The sequence below is a fragment of the Lichenostomus cassidix genome, chromosome 5 (assembly GCF_008360975.1).
Source record: "Lichenostomus cassidix isolate B80296 chromosome 5, HeHo_3.0, whole genome shotgun sequence".
In the NCBI taxonomy this organism is placed as follows: domain Eukaryota; kingdom Metazoa; phylum Chordata; class Aves; order Passeriformes; family Meliphagidae; genus Lichenostomus; species Lichenostomus cassidix.
This window is the reverse complement of record NC_139486.1, coordinates 35,542,288-35,562,349: the sequence shown is the minus strand read 5'-3', so window position 1 is coordinate 35,562,349 and position 20,062 is coordinate 35,542,288. Positions and strand designations below refer to the sequence as shown.

General features: G+C 46.0%; 1 protein-coding gene across 5 annotated transcripts in view; it reads right to left on the bottom strand.

Annotated features, from left to right (window-relative positions):
* PAPLN (papilin, proteoglycan like sulfated glycoprotein) overlaps nucleotides 1–20,062 on the bottom strand; it is a 51,687-nt gene that overhangs the window by 12,226 nt on the left and 19,399 nt on the right. For 3 of the 5 annotated variants that reach the window (XM_085062255.1, XM_085062253.1, XM_085062254.1), the window contains 18 exons: nucleotides 18,151–18,266; nucleotides 16,745–16,805; nucleotides 16,368–16,470; nucleotides 15,355–15,485; nucleotides 14,896–15,019; nucleotides 14,091–14,171; nucleotides 12,929–13,101; nucleotides 12,234–12,357; nucleotides 11,406–11,532; nucleotides 10,665–10,730; nucleotides 8,430–8,637; nucleotides 6,525–6,701; nucleotides 5,083–5,239; nucleotides 4,371–4,457; nucleotides 3,586–3,844; nucleotides 3,346–3,463; nucleotides 2,523–2,652; nucleotides 654–1,305 (listed from right to left, as the gene is read on the bottom strand). In XM_085062255.1, the coding sequence (XP_084918381.1) occupies nucleotides 654–1,305; nucleotides 2,523–2,652; nucleotides 3,346–3,463; nucleotides 3,586–3,844; nucleotides 4,371–4,457; nucleotides 5,083–5,239; nucleotides 6,525–6,701; nucleotides 8,430–8,637; nucleotides 10,665–10,730; nucleotides 11,406–11,532; nucleotides 12,234–12,357; nucleotides 12,929–13,101; nucleotides 14,091–14,171; nucleotides 14,896–15,019; nucleotides 15,355–15,485; nucleotides 16,368–16,470; nucleotides 16,745–16,805; nucleotides 18,151–18,266 (2,894 nt within the window). Of the gene's footprint in view, nucleotides 1–653; nucleotides 1,306–2,522; nucleotides 2,653–3,345; nucleotides 3,464–3,585; nucleotides 3,845–4,370; nucleotides 4,458–5,082; nucleotides 5,240–6,524; nucleotides 6,702–8,429; nucleotides 8,638–10,664; nucleotides 10,731–11,405; nucleotides 11,533–12,233; nucleotides 12,358–12,928; nucleotides 13,102–14,090; nucleotides 14,172–14,532; nucleotides 14,837–14,895; nucleotides 15,020–15,354; nucleotides 15,486–16,367; nucleotides 16,471–16,744; nucleotides 16,806–18,150; nucleotides 18,267–20,062 lie in introns of those variants that run through there. The other 2 variants (XM_085062256.1, XM_085062257.1) reach the window with 2 other exon arrangements.

Genomic DNA, 20,062 nt, shown 5'->3' with positions numbered 1-20,062 from the left:
ATGGGCAGGCAGATGCCCCAGGCAACATAGGGAGCCCTCTCCTGTACGCCAAAGGCCACTCAGGACAGACTGAATGTGACAATATCTGCTGGAAGAAAGCCATGTAACCCCTCTCTTCTGAAGGAATAAGGTTCAGCTCAGCAGACAGACACAGATGCAGTGCAGACATGCTTAGATCTAGCTCTATACACTCCCGATTTTCAGGGTAACACTGTCTGGATCTTGACTCAAACTCTGCATCTTAAAAGTCTTCCCTAGAACAACTCACTGCTGCTCCATACAGTGCTGACATAAAGGCTCAGAAGTCAGAGAGTCAGCCAAATTTGTTGGTCAGAACAAGAAAAACTCCCATGGATTCTCATTTACAGTGTAAGAAGGCCTCCCAGACAGACACCAGGATTATGCACTCTTTTCACACATCATACTTCAGTGCTGTCAGACACCAGGGAGAAGGCAAGGAAAGGAACCAGGTACTGCCAGGGCCTGAACAGCAGTGACTTGATTTACCAAGAGGCCACATGTGTACCTAACCCATCACATGGTACTCCCAGTTAGCTGGTCCCAGCTGGGGTGACACTTTCACTCCAGAGAAAGCTGCACTGATGCTTCACAACCAGGTGGCAGAACAGGGTGGGGAGGGAGGAAATCATCACCTGTGCAGAGCCTGTGCTGGGAACAAGTCTGCAGCCTCCTGGTGCCCAAATCCCTCTGTCATGGATACATCTGCTCCGAAAGCTTTTCGCCACTGCTTGCCTTCCTGGGGCAGCACCTGCTGGCCACTGCTGCTCTGCCTCTCCGCAGGGCCAGGCACTGCTGTTTCCCGGGAGCGCAGCTGGCCCAGGCTTTCCAGTCTGCTTTGCCGGGTGTCCCAGCGCTGGCTCTCCAGCACACCAGTCCTTGGCAAGGACTCTGGCAGCACAGCCCTTCTCCAGCTGTCCTGTCTGTGGCTGTCTTGCGTGGGGCGTGAAGCCCCGTAGGTTCTTCCTTCTTGGCTCTGACTTGCAGCCTCTCTTGTGAGTGCTTGCTGCTGCCCCCGAGCATGCCCTGTATGAGAACGGGAGCCAGTCTGCAGGCGTTGCAGATTTCCTGTGCCAGGAGAGGGCTGGTGCTCCAGATGACTGACCCCCACAGAGCTGTGGCACACTCTCATGCACTCCTCCTCCGAGGCAAAGCTGTTCTTATTGCCCTGACAGCCGCCATACCAAAACCGGTTGCACTTGCCAACAACTGCCACAAAGTACCAGCGAGTGGTCCAGTTGGTGCAGGGGCCATGGGCACTGGGCAGCAGGCACATGACAGGGTATGCTACCAAAAAGAGCAGAACAGAGGGACATGTGAGGGTCACAAAGCACAAAGGTCCAGGTGCTTCAAGCCACCTACCTAGATGATCTATCTGATGGCCCTGTAAGCAGAGGGCAGGTGGGAAAGCAGGACACCTGAGTTTTGCACCCAGCTCTGCTTTGAAACTGAGCAACTGCTCACATGTTTCTTTTCGCCTCAGTTTTGCCTCTGATGGAAGAACCATCCTCAGAGACATTTCTGAGTCTAGATATTACACAGATGCTCTACAGCCTTGCATGGAAAATTATGCAACTGCAAGGCAGGTTCTGGGACTGACTCTCCTGCAAGGGATGCATGGCTGCCATTTGCACATTTCCAGCCCACAAAGCAAGTGGTTTAGGTGCAGCTAAAGAAGACAACTCGTGCATTACAGAATACCCCTATACACTGATATAAAGAGGAGCATGGCCCAAGGCACCTGCAAACCTAGAGCCACAGGAATCACAGCCACATGCTCGCAAACACTGGATGCAGGGCTCTGGCTGAGAAGTCCTCTGTCAAGCTGTGGCTCAGCAGAGAGAATCCAGACAGCTTTCCCTTCCCCAAGGCAGCACCACTGTGCTGCAGCAGGAGGGCAAGGCACTGCAGCAGCAATATGCCTGCAGAGGGTACAGCTGGGCACTAAAGGAGCAGAGATGCTTTTGGCCAGCAGCTCTCATGTCCTCACAGCACAGCAGGCACTGGATTCAACTTTGCTGGCTGCGGGCATCCATGAAACCCTGAGCAATCCCTCCTTCCCCCTGTAGTGCTCTTTCCTCTCTTGTCCACAGGCTGTCTGAAGGCTGAGCACTGCCCTGATTCCTCAGGGGATCCCTACTTCTCTTAAACCTGGGTAATGAATGTGCAACACTCACAGGCTGCATAAGAGTGCCTTCTCAGGGACAAAAAACTCCCCAGTAGTCCTACAGACTGACAGAGATCACACACACACACACACACACTTCTGTCCAACTATCAGCAGAGGACAACAAGATTTTCTGTGGCAGCTGACACAGCTGAACCATCTGGCTGCTTTTCTACACTCCCTCCAAGCTTCTGCTGCCCCAACCACCAGGTAGAAATTCTTTCCAGAGAGATAACTTAGCACATTTTACAGGGAGCAGAGCCTCTACACAGGAAGCTTCTATATGCTACTGGACCCTTTCCGTGTCTCTAAACCAAGAAGCCAAAGCATCACTTACGGTAGTTGGGCCTATTGAGACATCCTTCCCCTTGAGGACCTGCGGCTGAGGCGACATTGTCAAAGCAGCAGCCATACACAGAGCCACGGCATTCGCCCGAGGGGTGCTGCTGGGACAAGGCTTGGCTTGCCTTCGAGACAGGAATGGAAAGCCAAGAGTTATCATCATACACAAGGACAGCAGCACATGTGAGGCACTGTGTGCAAGCTGTTGGCTGCACACAGCCAGCTGTTAGATACACCACTGTTTGTTCGTTTGCCTCCTAGAGGCTTTTGTGCTGGGAAGGGATGGGAAACTTGGCTGACAGCCATGGAGTTGGGGCTGCACTTCTCTGCAAGACACACCTAAGCAGCCCAGCAAGAGGCCAGTTATTATTGTCAGCACTAACAAGCACCCCAAACTATGGGAGGGATCACCTGTCTGCCTTGAATTAATCGGCAGAGTTGACAAACAAAAGCAATTTATAGAAGCCATGTTTTTTCCTTTTTTCCCCCTAGAAATTGGATAGCAATTTTCTGAACAACAGTAATTTGATTACTCAGGATTTTTCAATCAACTCTTCATAGAATGGCCTTCTATTTCTCAGACATCTCCCCACCACCTGCTCCATACCCTGCTTATAGAGGATTGCAGGTGGATGTTCCAGACTGAGCAGGAGCAAGATGGGCCAAAGGGCTTGATGCTATGCCTGGAATATTGGTTCTTCATCATTACTGGCAAAGATGAAGTCCAACAGAAACTGACAATGTGAGTCAGCAGGGTCAAATCTGAGTATTCCTATCTGATGAACTCCAAAAATCAAAAAAAAAGCTTTTGTACTTACTGCTGGAGTGGTTGCAGTGGGATGATTTTGTCTCATTTGAATGTCACGGTAATATTGTGGACACCCCATGTTGTTTGGACCCTGGGCAGCTGATACTCCATCAGGGCAGCACCCATACCTACAGACAGAAGGGCTGCAGTAATACCTGACCTACCCAGTTAACAGGCGTGGGCAACAAGTTTCAGCAAGCCCCCAGGAAAGGCAATGCCTCCTTGCTCAGGCCTACCTACTTCCAACTACCTGTTTTGGTGGCAGGTGCTGAAAGGGCAACCTCTCCCCAAAGGGCCTGACGCCGGAGTGTGCCCATCTGGACAGCAGCCATGTGGGCTCTGAAGGCAGTCCTGGGAGCCACTCCCTGCAGGGGGGGTCTGAGACAAGCTGAGCTGATGGGAACCTGGCGAGCGTGACTGGGATTCCCAGGGGACAGGAAACAAGTTCATGCCATGGTCCTTCTCTGAGGTCATGGTGTTCCCAGCGAACATTCTTCCATCATCAGAATCTGGGGAGAGAACGCATTAAACTATGCAGATGAGCATGAAAATCTGGTCAGCTTTCCTCCTCTCTGCTCTTTCAGCTGCCCAAGGCTACCTGGCAGGCTTTTCTGCATCACCTCTAGGGGTGTCTTCTGGCCCACCCTTCCAGATGTGGCTGAGGTATTTTGCTCATTGCCCTGACCATTCTTTCTGATGTCCCATGAGAAACCACCTGTCACATTGCTGTGATCCCTTCACATAATCCTTTCTTCTTCCTATCATCTGCTTTGGGCATTATTTCTTCCAGCCAGCACTTAAGTCATGCTGACAGAACCTGGGATCCATATTCCGTACAGAGTCTTCTGTACGGATAGATTCAAAAACTGCTCACTATTGGTGTAAAATAATCTACATTTGTCCCTAGATCCTTGAATTTCTAGAAGGGCATGGAAAAAAAGGGAGAAATAAAGAAAAGGATGATCCCTCCCCCTACCACACTCTGTTCCAAGTACCCCATCATCAAACTCCCAAATTAATAAAATTCTTACAAACCTGGTGAAGGGCTGTTTGGGTTGTAACGTGTCAGCGAGGACTGGCGAGTGACATCATATCCCATAGTGTCCTGCATACTGGGGACCTCTGCAAAGAGAGACAAAATTACACAAAATGAGTGCAGTTAGTCCAGCCCTGTGCTCTAATAATCCCAAATACATCCAGGAGTCAGAAGGAGATGAAAGCTGATGAAAATGGTCCTCTTGTGGAATAGCTGCTGAGTAGCAATTGGATTCGATTGGATTGTCAGGACAAGTGACCTACAATGGGCAGGCAGATAAAAGTCAGATTGCAGCTCTGCCATGAAGAATACACACAGACAAGAAGCAAAATGTTCTGAAGAGTTGTGACTCCTTCATAGCTGGTCCACAGAGGGATGAGAGTTGGCTATGGTTTTTAGCTATTGAGCCTGCCCAAGTTACCATTCTTCTGGACTGGGAGTCCTGGAATCAGTCTGCAACACACACTGGATCATAGAATACTGGATTCAAAATGGACACACAGCAATGTTGTTCCCAAGCCTGTTGCATGCATTTCAAACAGCACAGGTACTGGAACTCTGAAGATTCTTTGTGCACATAACCATGACAAACTCACAGGATGGAGACAGGCAGGCAAGAAGCTGAGAACATAAGCTGGTGCAGAGCAGGGAATTTCTACTCCTAAACAAAAGCATGTTGGGGAAAGCTGGGTGTGCAGCAATACCACTCACGCTGTGGCAGGTAGCAGGGCTGTGTGTTGCAGCTACCCAGGGTGGCTGGTTTCTGTGGCTGAATGGCTTTGCATGTCTCAGCACTGTAGAATTTGGAGTTGCCGTCAGCACAGATGACCTGGCGTGTCCGGATGCCTGAATCGCAGCTCTTGGAACACTTGGGCACAGAGACAAGGCAGTGAGCAGAGGCTGAATGCAGAAACCCCACAGACCAGAAGTGGGGAACAGCTGCATGATTAGCCACAGGCTGAGCACATCTTCCTCCACCAAGACAAAGCAAACAATATTTCAGCTGGAATCATCTGAACAATTAGGAAACCATACTTTAAACCATTTTACCAAATGTTCCACCCAGCCCTGAAGCATTAGGCTCTGTGCCACACTCAGTCTGTAACATCCAGATGAGCTGCTGTTACCCACAGTGGTGTGTCAGGGAGCTGGAAAGAATCATTTCAGCCTGAAGGCCTAAAGACACCTCAATTCTCTGGGGATCCACCAGCTGTGAGTGAGTCAGTTTGCACTCAAGAACAATTTACAACTGGAAAGCAAACCAGTGGCTTTCATGTAACAAGCTAACTGGAGTTTGTCTCACTGGAGGCTGTGGATGAGAGGGGGCAATGAGCAGTGGCTTACAGGAGGGGATAGCATGAGGTATCTGTGTAACCCACCTGGCTCATGGCAAGCTCTATAAACATTGGGAGAGTATTACTCTCTAATTCAGGGAGGCAGACAGGAGCCCTTCTGACAGCAGAAAGTCAGGAGAAAGATCAGATCATGATATGAAATCCCTTTAGCTGTAACTAAAACTTGGCCCACATCTTACAAAGAACTACATGTTTTAGCTCAGAAGAAGTTGGTCTGGCTAGTACAGAAGTGAAAGAGTGTGTTAGGAAGTCACCTGATGCATTGGATCTACCCATACCTATACCCCCCAACACTTTTGCCAAGCTGGACACAGTCTGGCTTCCACCACAAGGACAAGATTAATCCATCTGAAGCATAGTTTACCTGAATAAGTACAAAACTGTACTTTAAAGCGTATCACTGGTCATTCTGCAATGACCAGTCCTGAAGCCTAGAGCTCTAAGCCATACTTGTCCAGAGAGCTGTTCTGCTGATCACAGTGATGGAGCAAAGAATTGGGAATAAGCAGCAAGAGTGGATTGTTTCAGCTTATTGGCTGCATTTTGCCACTGTCACTGAAATGATAATCCCCCCTCAGAAGGATTTATTTTTGTAGCAGCTGCATACAAAGCAGGCATCAGATTAACCGGAGCATTACTAGCGCCAGTTACAACACAACTGTGAGCCAAGGGGCTGGTAATGAAGTACTACTTGCTCCCAGCCTCAGCCAATGTGCAGACTGTACAGATCAAAGCTTGTTTGTGAGGAGCACAGCAATACAATCAGTAATTTCCCAGGCATGACAGTGAGGTGCTCACCAGACCCCAGTCCCCGACGTGCCAGCCGATTTCCTGGATGCAGTTCTCCTTAAGGCAGGGCTGGGTGGCCGATGGCTTTGGCTCCATTAGACAAGCAAAGTCCTGAGCCTGAGAGCCCTGCTGCGTCCTGCAGGTCACAGTTCGGGTCTGGACTCCTTCCCCACAGCTGGCTGAGCACTGCAGAAAGGGGCTCAATAATTACAAAGAAGTACCTGGTTTCCTCTTGCCATTCCAGGCTTGGCTCCTTACCATTAAAGCAGTACACCATTTTGAGGCTGCCTGAAACAACCCACTATCATTAAAATAATTTTCTGGGGTGGGAGTTAGCAGAGTAGCTGTTTATGCTGTAGAAGAGACAATAAGGCATGGGAGCATGGGATAGGGTCTGGGAGATCCAGAGCTCACAGGATGATTTTGGCCTAGTTATATAATTACTCTTGATCTCTCCCCAAAGGAGATGTGGAGGATGAATTTGGAAAAATATCAACACTGCAGAATACATTGAGAACAATAAATGGTAGAAAATATCTGGAAATTCATGTTATTTACATCTGATTAAAATCAATACAAGGTAAATAATTCTAGGGAAGGTAAAAGATTATATTGCTCATTTCTTTTGCCTGAAGACCTTGTGCTCTATTTTTACAGTGTGGAGCTGTGACAACTTCTATACTAGTAACTAGTTCGTGACATTTTCAATGCCCTCTTAAATTCACAGCAGTGTTTCATGGAATCCAACCTACTTCTACATCAATTACCAAGGTGTCTTACAAAGAGCATTAAGTTGCAGACAGCCTGAATTACTTCAGATGAGCTTCCCAGCTGAGTTTCAGCCATTCATTTACCAGAGTAACCTTTTAACTCTGAGAGTACATGAAACACTCTTGCTTCTGAGAACCCCAGAATGAATCACTCAGGAAACAGTTTGTAAGAACATGACTCCTGGTGCCTTCCCGAAACAGCACTCTTAGTCCACAGCCCTAAAGTCACACCTCGCATCTCACAAGGCAGGGGTAAAGGAGGGGGGATTGGGGTGGAAGGACTTGCCAGTCTAGGTTATCATACCTCAAAGTTGCATTTTGTCCTGTTGCACAACTCAGACAGCCTAAGTACAACCACAAGATTGCAACTAAAATGTTGCAAGCATGCATGTACTTCTTCTAAAAGAGGAAAATTCACTTGTGCTCTAGGGACTGAGTAGACATTCCCTTTACTTTCTAAGTCCTTGGAGTGTAAGGTGCCTTCTAAAAGTCTGTCTGGCTGCACTGAACACACGCAGTTTGAGTTGTTTCCACTCTTGCAGATAAAAATGCACACAAGCATCAAAAATATACCATGTGGCTGTGTTTGGAGAAGCCCTGTGCAGACACACAGTAAACAGCAGGTCACCAGCATTTCAAGAGTATCTTGCTGTTGTAACAATGGTACTGCTGACCTGGCCTGGTGATGCCAAGGCAGAAAAATGCATGGAAATAACCAGCACAGGCAGAAGCTATGAGCTCCTGTTTCACAGAGGAGGGTGTGCTACTGCACATCCTCACTTGATAGACAGCAGCTCTTCTGCCCACCCTCCACCTTCAGCAGGCCCGGCTCAGAAACCAAACCAGTGTGGTGAGTCTGATAAAAACACAGCAGTGGGGAATAGACTGGCAGACTGGAGAAGTGAGGGACATGCAACAAGAAGAGTAGAGGTGTAGGGGCATGCAGTTTTGAGGAACAGGGATGTGTTCATAGGAGGGCATTGGAAGGCTACAGGGACATGTTCTATACCTCTGCACACCACCTATCTAAGGACTCCCAGAAAAGTCTCTTCATCACCAAGTCCCCTGTCTCTTTATCACCAAGCTTTGGCAGATCCTCACTCAGTGGGTGCCAAGAGGCTGTTACCTGCTCAGGGGCACTGACCTCAGACCAGGGCCCCGTGCTCCAGGTGGCACACTGCCTGACGTTGCAGGGCTGGCTGCGGCGTGGCTGCTGGGCGAAGGCCATGCACTCAGCATCATCCACCACCCCCTGTGAGCTCTGGCCGTCAAACGCCACGCAGTACACGGAGCGAGTCTGGGTGCCTCCACCACAGGTAGCTGAGCAGGACCCCCACTCTCCTGTTTTCCACCTGCAGGTCACAGAATCAAGCAAAGAAAAATGTAAGCCCACCAAACCGCCTGGAGGCACAGAGGAGTCAGTGCCACATCCCTGTAGAAATCAGAGATTATGTCTCTTTGCTGAACAGAATCAGAGGTGAGTTCCCATTTGACCAAGCGTGCCCAGCTTAATTGGCAATGCAGAGCATGAGTCCCACTCCAGAGCCATATCTCCAGCTACAAAACACTTTTTCTCTGGAAATGCAGAGCTCTCCCAGAGGGGGAAGATGTCTCTCCATGGCTTTTGGTTTCCTGATGTCTGCAAAAATGTCATGCCTGGAATAGAACATCAAAGAAAAAAAAGAAAAAAAAAGCCAAAGAAAACAATCCAGATCCACTAAAAGAAAAGTTACCACAACAGCCTAACCCACACATTATATTCCAGACATTATCAGAAACAGTAAAACCAAGCCAAGTCTTTACTTTGCCTGCAAACCATGCCAGATACTCTCAGAAGTGCTTAACTTTTCACTGACAGCTAGTAGAAGTAGAAAGCTGGTTTATTCCTCCCATCAGTCAAATTCTCTAACCACAGCACACATACAAAAAACCCACAAGAATGTAAATAGATTTTGTTCTGTATTTGGTTGCTGAAGCTGCTGCAGAAATGATACATCCTTGCTAACAAGAGTAATGTCCACAAAACAATCTGTTTGGATGTTAAAATCTCTGCCCATGGCCACTCCAGCTTTTCCAAGCTAGCCAGGTATCTGGAACCACAGCTTGCATAGCCTGGCTTCAGGGACAACATAATATTTCATCCCCAACTCTACTGTGCTGTGCAGTCAAAAGGCACTGGTTGTGGAGGGGGAGCATCATAGTGATCTGCTTGACAGCTGCTGTGTCCCCTTGCAGCCAGGTAAGGCCCAGCCAGGGAGTGACGGCAGTTTGTATTTTCTCCCCCAGCATCCCAGCTGCTTCCCTAGTCTGGTCCTTGCCACCCCTAAACCGAGTTTTGGCCAGCCCATGGACATTCACATCCTAACAGGGGTTCCACAGTAGACTCTGCCATGGTCAGCTCCTAAACACACCCTTCTTTATTGCTAAAGATGGAAATAGCAACCCAAAACTGAATGGCCTTCACTATAAAATGTTTCCTTTGGAAAGGAAACAAATACATTCAGCAGAAGCCATTTACAACGGTGTGCTTGCAGGGCTTACAACAAATTAATTGATCAAGTATTTTCAAAAGCTACAATGGGAATAACTCTCCCAAATAACTGCATTCTGCCTCCTATAAAGCAAATGTACAGTTTTGGAGAGGCTGTATCAACCAGACGGGATAACCTACAGCTTCCTTCAATTACAAGTCAAGACCTCTCTGACACTTGTTTAATTTCCTTTGTAAAATAAGGTCAACCATAAGGCTGGGACCCTGATCAGAGGACAAAAATTGCAAGTCCTAAGCTGTTAGCAGCCTGCTGGGGGACAACTGTTTTGCTTTTGATGCTTTTAACTTATCATATCTCAGTGTACATCATTGTATTTGTCCCATTCTTGTACTCATCACACCTTACAGGTTCTTTTCTGCCTGCTATAGGGCCCATGCCAAAAAAAGAGCAGCTTTTAAGAAATGCTAAGATTTTCGCTATGGCATGCTGGCCAATGTCATAATTGCCCAATTGATCATGCTCTCTTCATTTATGTTCTTTTATTTATCTTGATAAGTAAATTTATTTAAAAAAATCTTTCAGAACTTCTTTACCCTGATTCCAGAGAAAACACAAGAATAAGCAGCCAGAAGCTATGAAGAAATTGTCTCCCTTTCAGTCCCTTAAGATTTGAGTTACCAGAGGCACATGCAGCCACATAAGCAAAGCTGCCAGCCAACACCCTCCACCATAATTTTTACTGGCAAGAATCAAAAGCAAAGCAACACCCACTGCTGCCACCAGAGCCAAAGAGGAAAGCCCCCACGGACTTCAGTGGGCAGCTAGGTGGAGAGCAGAAGAGAGCAGCTGCCCTCCAGTGTTTTCTGTAACTTCCTTCTCCTTGTTACCTCTTCATCTGAGATCTCCGTGCACCACTGCGACTCCTGGCTTGTGGCAGGTGGATGTAAGAAGTCCTTTATATACAGAACAAAGGTTTTAAAGAACTTAAAACAAGTAGCTATAGGGTAAGGTATTCAGACATACTCCCAGGTTGCCCTCTCACGCACACCAGTGCTCTCAGAGGCCTCCACTGATACAAAGATACACAGCTAAGGCTCATGTTACAGCTCTGGATGCCCATTAAGAGCCAAGTGAAGCCAACTGTAAGGGACAAGGTGGAAATGGTTGGGTGAAGGGATTTGAAAATGCTGGAGAATGCAAAGACTCCAAGATTCATCCCTTTCTAAGGGATAGGACACTAGGAATGCAGAAATGACAAAAAATGACACAAGCTCAGACCTTCTACTCTGTCTTTGTAGGCTCCAGCTCAAGAGAAGAAAAACCAGAGAATCTGTTTCATATCTCCTACAGGGGATAGACTACTGTCTTCCACAATTCTGTTTTGGAAGGCAAATTTAATTGGTCTATAAAATGAACAGAGGATGTATTAAGACTTTTTCTTGTGCACACAGAAATGCTCATTGCTGTCTTATCATCCCCATCTTTTGTCTTTGTCTTTCTCTAAGAAGTGAAACACTTCCTTGGAGAGAACCATGCTGGAGCTCAAAAGTGAGAGGGTCACTCTTTTTCCCAGTTCCAAAAGCCCCTAAGGAAGAAAACAGAGTCCAGAAGAAGGACAGAAACCATACCGTTTTGTCTGGGGACAAGGCTGATGGCCACACGTCCGGTTATTGTCTGGTTTTGGTTTATTCCTGCACATATAGTCTGGATAAATTTCATTGTCTATGGTACAAAACACCAAGCGGGTTTGGAAACCTAGAGGACAAGCAAGAGAATATCTGATCAACATATGCTACCCAGGACTAGGTCTGAGATACACTGGGGTTGGCAAGACAATTTTCTAAATGTAGAATCCACAGCTGTCCCAGCCATTCTGGAAAAGAGACAGGTGCAGTTCTCTGTCTCTCACTATATGGACAAATGATACCTTCCCACAGTATAGGAGTCTACTGGAAGAGCAAAGGAGACAGTGTTGTTCTGTGTAGCTGAGGGGAATTTTCCTGTTAAATTATGGATTGAGACTCACAAGGGAAGTGCCATACCCGTAAGTTGCTCATGAAGGAGCCCTGCAAGATTTGTGCAGTGTACAGCAGAACTGGGGGGGTTTCCCATTAGACTTAAAAGGTCAGTCTTGTGAAGACTGGATATGGGAGTAAAACTTTGCAACTCTTCATGCTCCCTGCAGGGTATGAGTGCCCAGGCAAAAACAATATCAGCACCTACAATATGGCAAAAGCTACCAAAATGGCCATGAGCATAGAAGCCCAGAAGAGGCTGATAAGAACTCTATATACCTTAGCAACACCCTGCAGATACCTGTGCTGCCTTCCAGCAGGAGACTGTTGGGAAGCAGCTGCAGAGGGCAGCACTGTGTGACGCTGGAGCTGTCACACTGCTTGCAGGGTGTGGATGTAAACCCCACACCAGCCAGGAGACATCAGGTCCTCTCCCCTTACCTCCTCCACATTCCGAGCTGCACTCACTCCAGGAACTGTAGCTCCAGCTGTAACCCGAGGCCTGTCCTTTCAGGGGCAGGTAATACTCGTATTGTACCCCCGTGTTTGGCTCCTGGCTGATAAGCTGTGAAAGCATGGGTGGAAGTCAGGGAAATTACACTTTTCTCAGCATTTCCCTGCCATGTCTCAGGGTATGAGCTCACTTACACCCCCTCCCACTGAAGAAGCAAAAATTCTCTGCACTGTATTTTCTCCTTGCCTTCTATCATATTCTGGAGAGCACTATATTTCAGAGAAGGGTACATTCATCCCTCTCGGCTTTAGAAGATCCAGCTGCTCCTGTAACAGCAAGTACCTTTCCTATCCTACAGCACAGTATAACAAGCAGTGTCCTGGAGCCTGTCCCTGCCCCATTTGGTGCTAACTCTTGCCTCCCTTAAAGTCAGAGCCCAAAGGAATAGGCAGGAAACCAATGCTGAGCCTTGCACTGCACATTTCTGGGCAATAGAATCAGAGCAGCAATAGGTGCTATTTCTGCAAGAAGAGTGCCTTGGGTCTAGCTTGAAGGCCCACAGCCTTGTAAGATTCCTGGGGCCCCCATCACATCTCCAGGTTTTCCCATGTGGTATCCACCAGTACACTCCCACCACGCAAAGCCAGAGCAGGGTGTCGGGGGGGCAGGCACAGCCACTCACCTCAATGACAAGGGGTTCTGTGGTGGGACCCCGGGCATGGAGGAGCTCTGGGGCCACATCACCCTCCGAGCCACGGTCATAGTGCAGCACTGTGCTGGCCACCTGCAGCGCCCGGCTGAAGTCAATTGTCCAATGCCCGTTCAGGTAATACTCCCCTCGCACATTCTTGACAGCTGGACAGAGGAACACCCATGCCAGAGAAAGAGCACCATAAGAAAGCCACAGGATTGCTCCTGTTTCCACTCAAAACTGTGTCACAAGCAAATGAGGGTGACCATCATCCTCCAACATGGATGGCTTCTTTAGCAGAATCTGTTCCACATTCAGACAGTGGTTCTCGCCAGCTCTGCTGCTGATCAAGCACTTTTTTGCTGCACAGCCAAATGCCTTCAGCATATTCCTGCCCTACCTCTGCATTTCCCACTGTTAGTTGCTGGGGCACAGCTGATGTCAGCCTTTGTCCTGCTTGCCATTAAGATGTGGAATTCACATTCCACTACCTTTACACCACTATCTGGTTCATTAGATACTCTATTCAGAAAGCAAGATGGGTGCTGCATCCAGTTTTCTACACAGGAAAACATCACCAGACTGACTTGTCCAAAGCACTGAATGATAGAAGACTCAGAAAGCAGAAGAGTATTTGCTTCCTCCACTGGAATTTCCTCAGCCCTGTCCAGAAAGCTAGGTGAGGACTTTTCTCCTTCCTTTTCATGCTTTGCAGAATGACCAGAGTTTGAGGCTGTACAAATACCCAAAAGAAATCTATGGGGAAAAGAAACCCACCCCAAACTTCTGCATGTCAGGAGTAGGTAGGGTTTGCATTCACCAAACAACAGAACCCGTAGCAAAATTTTTTTTTGTATCAACTAGACTCCTTGTAAGTTACAGGCAGAAAGTATCAATGTGGTTTGGGTATTTTTATTCCCCACCCACCAGCAAGATCTCCACAGGGGAGAAAATGAGGTAAATGTGAAGCCCAGAGTTGTGCATCACTCACAATTCAAGGATACTCAATATTCAGGTACTGATATTCAGTTTTTTGCTCTGCCATATCAAGCCTTCAAGGTAAACATTCCAAAACCCATATCTGAAAACCAGATTTTAGCATAATAACTGGAATCCAAGTAGACTGACACACAGATTCTGTTATCAGTCTTACCTAGGAAGTTCTTACTGGGCATAACCTCCTTAATTTGGATGCTTGTGGCTCCCACAGGGATAATAAAGATTTGATTGTAACCTGAAAAAAAAGGGGATTATTCAGTATCTGACTGTGGATGCCACACAGCCACTCTTCTGTGCCAAAGAGACTCATGGTTTCATTGGTGTCTGAAGAACTAGATGAGCTTTGGGATGGTGACATAAAGCATTTCCATTGACAGTTTAGCTGCATGATGAATATTCTCACCCTACACTATCCACAGATCAGTCCATGTGTAAAAAATTCCAATTACACTTCAGAAAAGGCCGTTTTCTACATTCTGAAATCTTTGGAGTTTCAGCAAGAATCATACTGGAGTTCAACAGAGAGAGAGGTAACCACAAGTGTACTTGTCATCTTGACATTTTTCAAAATTGGCCAAATGCAGAAGATGTAGTACCATTTCCAGCCCTGCATGAGTCCTTGTGGGGCTATCAAGACCCTGGACAGTCTCACAGAGGCAGTTCATGATTACATTATTATGGTATATTTATAGCACCTGCTGGAGAGGGAGCAGGGAAAGACATCAGCATCATGGCAAGTACTTCAGTATGAACACAGATTAAGGAAGTGGTTCCCAGGATAAGGCCAGCAGTACCTTTTCTGACGCTAAGGCCACACATCATAGAGATATTTCAAGTGAACATCCAAGCATGCCTATAACAATCATGTGAGTAGGTGTTCCCACCAGCCCTTGTAGCAGGTGAGTTTTGGTTTGACTCTCTCCTTCTCACCTGCCCAAACTAGCTAGGATCATCTGTACCTTTGGGGAGGCTGGCCACATCAAAAGTGCCCTTCACACCATAGCAGGTGCTGCCATCTCCTCCGCACTGCAGACACTTGTCCTCCTTCTTGGCAGATTCCAGCATATTATCACAGCCCACAGCCTGTCAGAGCACAGGACCATTAATAGGAATAAACTGTAATGACAGAGAAAAAAAAAAAAGGCCAACTACTGAAGAGATCTAATGAGAAAGCCTGAAAGCCTGAATCTAAGGAGCCTGGAAAGTCAGGATAGGGCAGAGATGGAGCTGACAGAGAAAGGACAGAACTGATATCTACTATTTCACATCCAGAGCCAGAAAAATGCTGTCCACATGCTCCTCAGCACTTTGAAACTGAATGAGCACCTTTTCTCATGCTATTATGAAAGGTCAAGTAGAACAAAGGGAGATGACAGAAAGATTGACAGACCCAATGATGAATGAAAGATGTAACTAACCTGACAAACTCCCTCTACACAAATATCCCGCTTGCCAGGTTCACAGGTAGTCCCATCTACCACTGCTTCCTTGTGCCTGTAGTAGAAGTTTTCTCCCTTGGGTATACAGTTTAGCTCACACTTATTAGGTGCTGTCAGGAGAGAAAAAAGAAACCTTATATAATAGCTTGATACTGCATTAGGAGCTTAGTTTTAGATCACAGGAGCAGTAACAGAGGAGTGGACTGATATTAAGTGGCAGATACTGAACAAATTTCTAGGTCACAAACTGCTGGAGGCTGGAAAAATACCCTGGTAAAGTTTCACTGTAGTCAAGTGTTCCCTCAGGGGACATTGGTTTAGGTGGATATTTGGTTATTCCTTAGTAGGATTGCTCTTACAGTCCCTTGGAGTACAGGGCTTCCTAGAATGAGAATAAGTGCTGATATAGAAATTGTTATTTTAACCGTCAACAAAAAAACCCTTTAAATCCACCTTAAAATCCCTCGTAATTTGTGAACCAACTGTGAATGATACCATATGAAAGCTCAGAGCAAGGACCCCTGATTCCCACACCTGCTTTCTCAGCTGGTTCCTCAAGAAAGAGCAAGTCAATTGAAGAAATGTCGTATTTTCCGAAGCAGTCATTAATCACATGCATTTGCTTCTCTTGTGCCCTGTTAATATTCTTTTGCCAATATTGGAAAATACTCCAGAACTTCTGCTCCTCTAATACTTCAGGGCCTAGCTGCAACCAGTTCCAGATTTCCTTGAGCAATGTTTCTGAAGGAATGGCTGTTACAAGAGACAAGTATGTATTGTGGCAATGCTGTCTCTTGGCCCTTGCATCCAGTGCCTTCAGGACAGCAATGCTTTGCTGCTGGCAAAATGACTTTTTCCATGCCAAATCCTGCCCCAGCTTCAATTAAGGAAGTTTCCTGCAAGGACACTACAGTAAAAAAACATTACAGTCACTTCAAAACTTTTTGCTAATAGGTAGCAATGGAGTGTAAACCCCACATGTTTATCATTACCTCCATAATATGGAAGCCATTTATATTTCTTTCCTTGGAATTCTGTCCCATCAAACTCTGCACACTGCTCTGCCCGGAAATCTCGGGATCCTTCTGGACAGTTCTGTTTGGAAGAGAAATTTTGTTTGTATTGGACTATTACAAAAACGGGGGAAAATAAAGTCTACAATAAAAATTGGGGGGTTATACTTATTGCTCCCATTTAACTTGGGGCATAATTTCAGTATTCTTTTTAAAGGGCACTGACAATGAACTGCAACCACCAGTGACAGCAGAGAAAGAGAAACTAATAATCACATCTTATTACTGAACAAGAATGACATTAATCTGGTGAAACGGAGCAACAGGCAAGAAAAATCAAAACCAGAGCATTATACCTGAACATTACATGACCGATAGCTTCGTGTTGGTCCAACACAACTGGAAGGACCTTCTGTCCTGAAAGACAGAAAACCTATATGAAGCTCTCTGAAGAATACACATGCAAAATGTCATCTCACGGCAGATGCTACCAAATCACCTTCACACCGAGTCTATCACCCTCACAGAGTTCCCTGAAACTGCAAAATAACTAAAATGCACTTCTTCACCACTAAAGCAAGCTGGCATTTTCTAGCGGTATTTTACGCTATGTCTTGTGTTCTAGCATGAACAAGACACACACCATGAACAACTGCAGTACAGCTCTTCAGGGTCATGTTTCAACTAAATAACAGAAGCAGAGATTTCAGTCCACTGTCCACCAGCAAAGAGTCGAGGTGTCCATAAGAGAAAGAGAAACACATTATGAACAGCAGGAGGATAGTGGCCAATTCAGAATAAATTTGTGCATCATCCATCTTGATTTTTTTGTGCACAATATGCCCCTTACTAGGACAAGCTAAACATGGAAAGTGTGCAACACCCTTATTCCAGTCAAATGACCGCAGTTGAGAATTATGGAGAGTAACAATCATGGAGGAAATTGATCTAAAAAGCCAATCAATGCCTAACACCTCAGTGCTCCTAAAATGGAGAGACAGGCCTCCAGGGATTCTGGCAGGTATAAACCATAATGGGCAGCCTTCAAAAGAGACCTTTGTTTACTCTGTGTGAGAAGCAGCAGTGCTTCATAACTCTGGATTCTTCTATTACAAAACCTCCTCTCATTTCTCTAAACACAGAGAGGCTGGTTTTTCCAGGATATTATTGAGAGTCTGGCTTTTTTTCCCCTCTTTTGCTTTGTTTTCATCCACAACAGTATCTCTAAGATCCATCATTCCCAACAGGTGCAGTACCAGTCATCATCCTCATTAGGATTCAGCTAACCCAGCTACAAATGAGGTGGCACAGCACTAACACTGCTTGAGCCAAATTCACTTTTCTGTTACTTCTGGGGCAATTTACCTTCCTGGGAATCACAAACCTGAGAAAACCTCAGCATTGTCAACAGCTCTCCAGAGAGAAACCAACTGCTCTGGCCTGTTCTCCATCTCTCCCGGGGTTTGCCACACTAGACCTGATTGAACGGCTGCTACCATGCCAGTCCCCTGATTGCACAGCCTCAGATGCCACAGAGAAACTGCTGTGCTCTATCGAAGGAGCCAAAGCAAGCATGTGTTGAAGAGGGCACTACTCAAAAAAGCAGTAAGAAGACTGAAACTGAGGTTCACCTCAAAGTGGACTCATTCCCCTGGGATCAAACACTGAGTATTGTTTTTTCTGGATGTATATTGGAACATAACTACAGGAGCTCAGTAACAGTACAACATATTTAAAGAAAAAAAAGGAGGTTATCCCTCACCTTTGAGAATAGCAGCGCCGTTGCCGAAAGCTGACTCCACCACCACAGCTTCGACTGCACCTGCCCCATTCACCCCAACTCCCCCAGACACCAACCTGCCGTTTCATCCGGTGGTCCTGTAAATAAAAAACCCCAAAGACATAATAAAAAGACGTGGCAAGACGGGAGAGAAAAAAAGGAAAGAAAATGAAGCAGAGATCCTATGTGTTCTCTTGCAAAAAAGGCTGTCTTGCTGTGCTGTATTCCTAACATAAAAAGTGGCATGGAGTTATACAACAGAAAGATCAGGCCTCTAATATCTAGGAGTATTAGCTTCCTGAAGCCATATAGCACATCCAGCTTCATAATCTCCCCTTAACTGCTACTGTTTGTCTATTCATAGAATCTCAGCACTTTTGAATAACAATCTAAAAGAGGATAACCTCTTCCTCTCAGCAAGGCAGCAAAGGCAAATCATTACTTCAGGGACTATGAGCACTGTCACACCACACCAGATCAATAGAGCCACTTAAACCCAAATCCTTGGCTCTAAGTCCAATACTTAGGAGAAGTAAAGGAAGCAGAAAGAAAAGCCTCAGAACACACTTTTTACTGCAACAGAATTCTACATATGGGCCTTTTTTCTCCTTACCGAGCTGTGTCCAATGATGATGTCAAGGTCTGGGCCACCATTAGCTGCATGTTTAATTAGCTTTGTATTTAGAAAGTCTGAACGGATACTGACGTTAAGAGAAATAACCATGACAACAAAGACAAGACTTTACAAGTGTGATGTAACTAACCAAAATACATTGTCTTGGAAATATATGAAATATCGTATTTTCAGGAAAAAAAGGCCTACTGCAGCTGACAGGATCCACATACAGCAGGACATGGGTGGTTATGGGAAGAAAGGCAATATCCTGAGGGAAAAAATTACTATTAGCAAGATGCAGCAGGATTAATTCTGCATGAAAAAATAAGGTAAATGCAGGGTCACATGGTGAGTGACACTGTGAAAACAGGGTTTGCTGTGCAGCTGCACCAATAGGGCAGTTTATGTATACAAAACTGAGAAGCTAGTGCATGCCATTTGGGCACTGAGACATTTGCTATAGTGAACAGTGGGCAGGCAGAGAATAAACAGGTAAAAAATTATTGTGATGTGATCTAATCCAATTTGCCTCCACACAAAAATATCCAAGCCTCTGCTAGAAAGAGGAGCTAGTCTAATAAATCATCCAGTGAGTTCAACTCAGGCAAGATGCATGGGTTAATCCTCCCTCGTCATTTAGACAGGTTTTATAATTCTCCACACAGACTCCCTGCCTTACTGTGTGTCCAAGTCACAGTCTTGTTTCTTTACTTCACCCTATTTTAAGGAATAATTCCCTGCTAATCCAGAAATATTAGCCAATCATATAGATGCATTTACTACCAAATTACCCACAACTATCTAGCTGCAGAGTCACCCCAAATTATTACCTGTATCTCTCTGAAGTGAAATGCTTTCTTCCTAGCACATGCTACTGACTTCACACAATTTCTGTGCAATTTTTCCTAATACCTCTGGTTCAGATCTCTTTGCATTTGCCCTGTTTGTTCAATGGCACCACCTAGGTTACAGCCACTTCTGCAGACCTCCTCTTGGCCAAGTCAATATCTCACTGACCCTGTGCCAAACCCTTCTCCCATTCTTTCATTCCAGATATTGAGCTCACTGTTTGTCTTCTGCATTCTCATTGGCCTTTCTGGGTGTAATCCAAACAATAGAGTTTTAGCTTTCACCAAGGTTTTTTTAGCAATCTTATTTTCCCAAGTTTTTCTTTCAGATGCCTAATTCCTCCCCCTGTAATCCGTCCTCCCTCACACTCAAAAGAATAAAATGTGCTACCACTCTGTTTCTCTACAGTCTTATTCCTCTGTATCAACT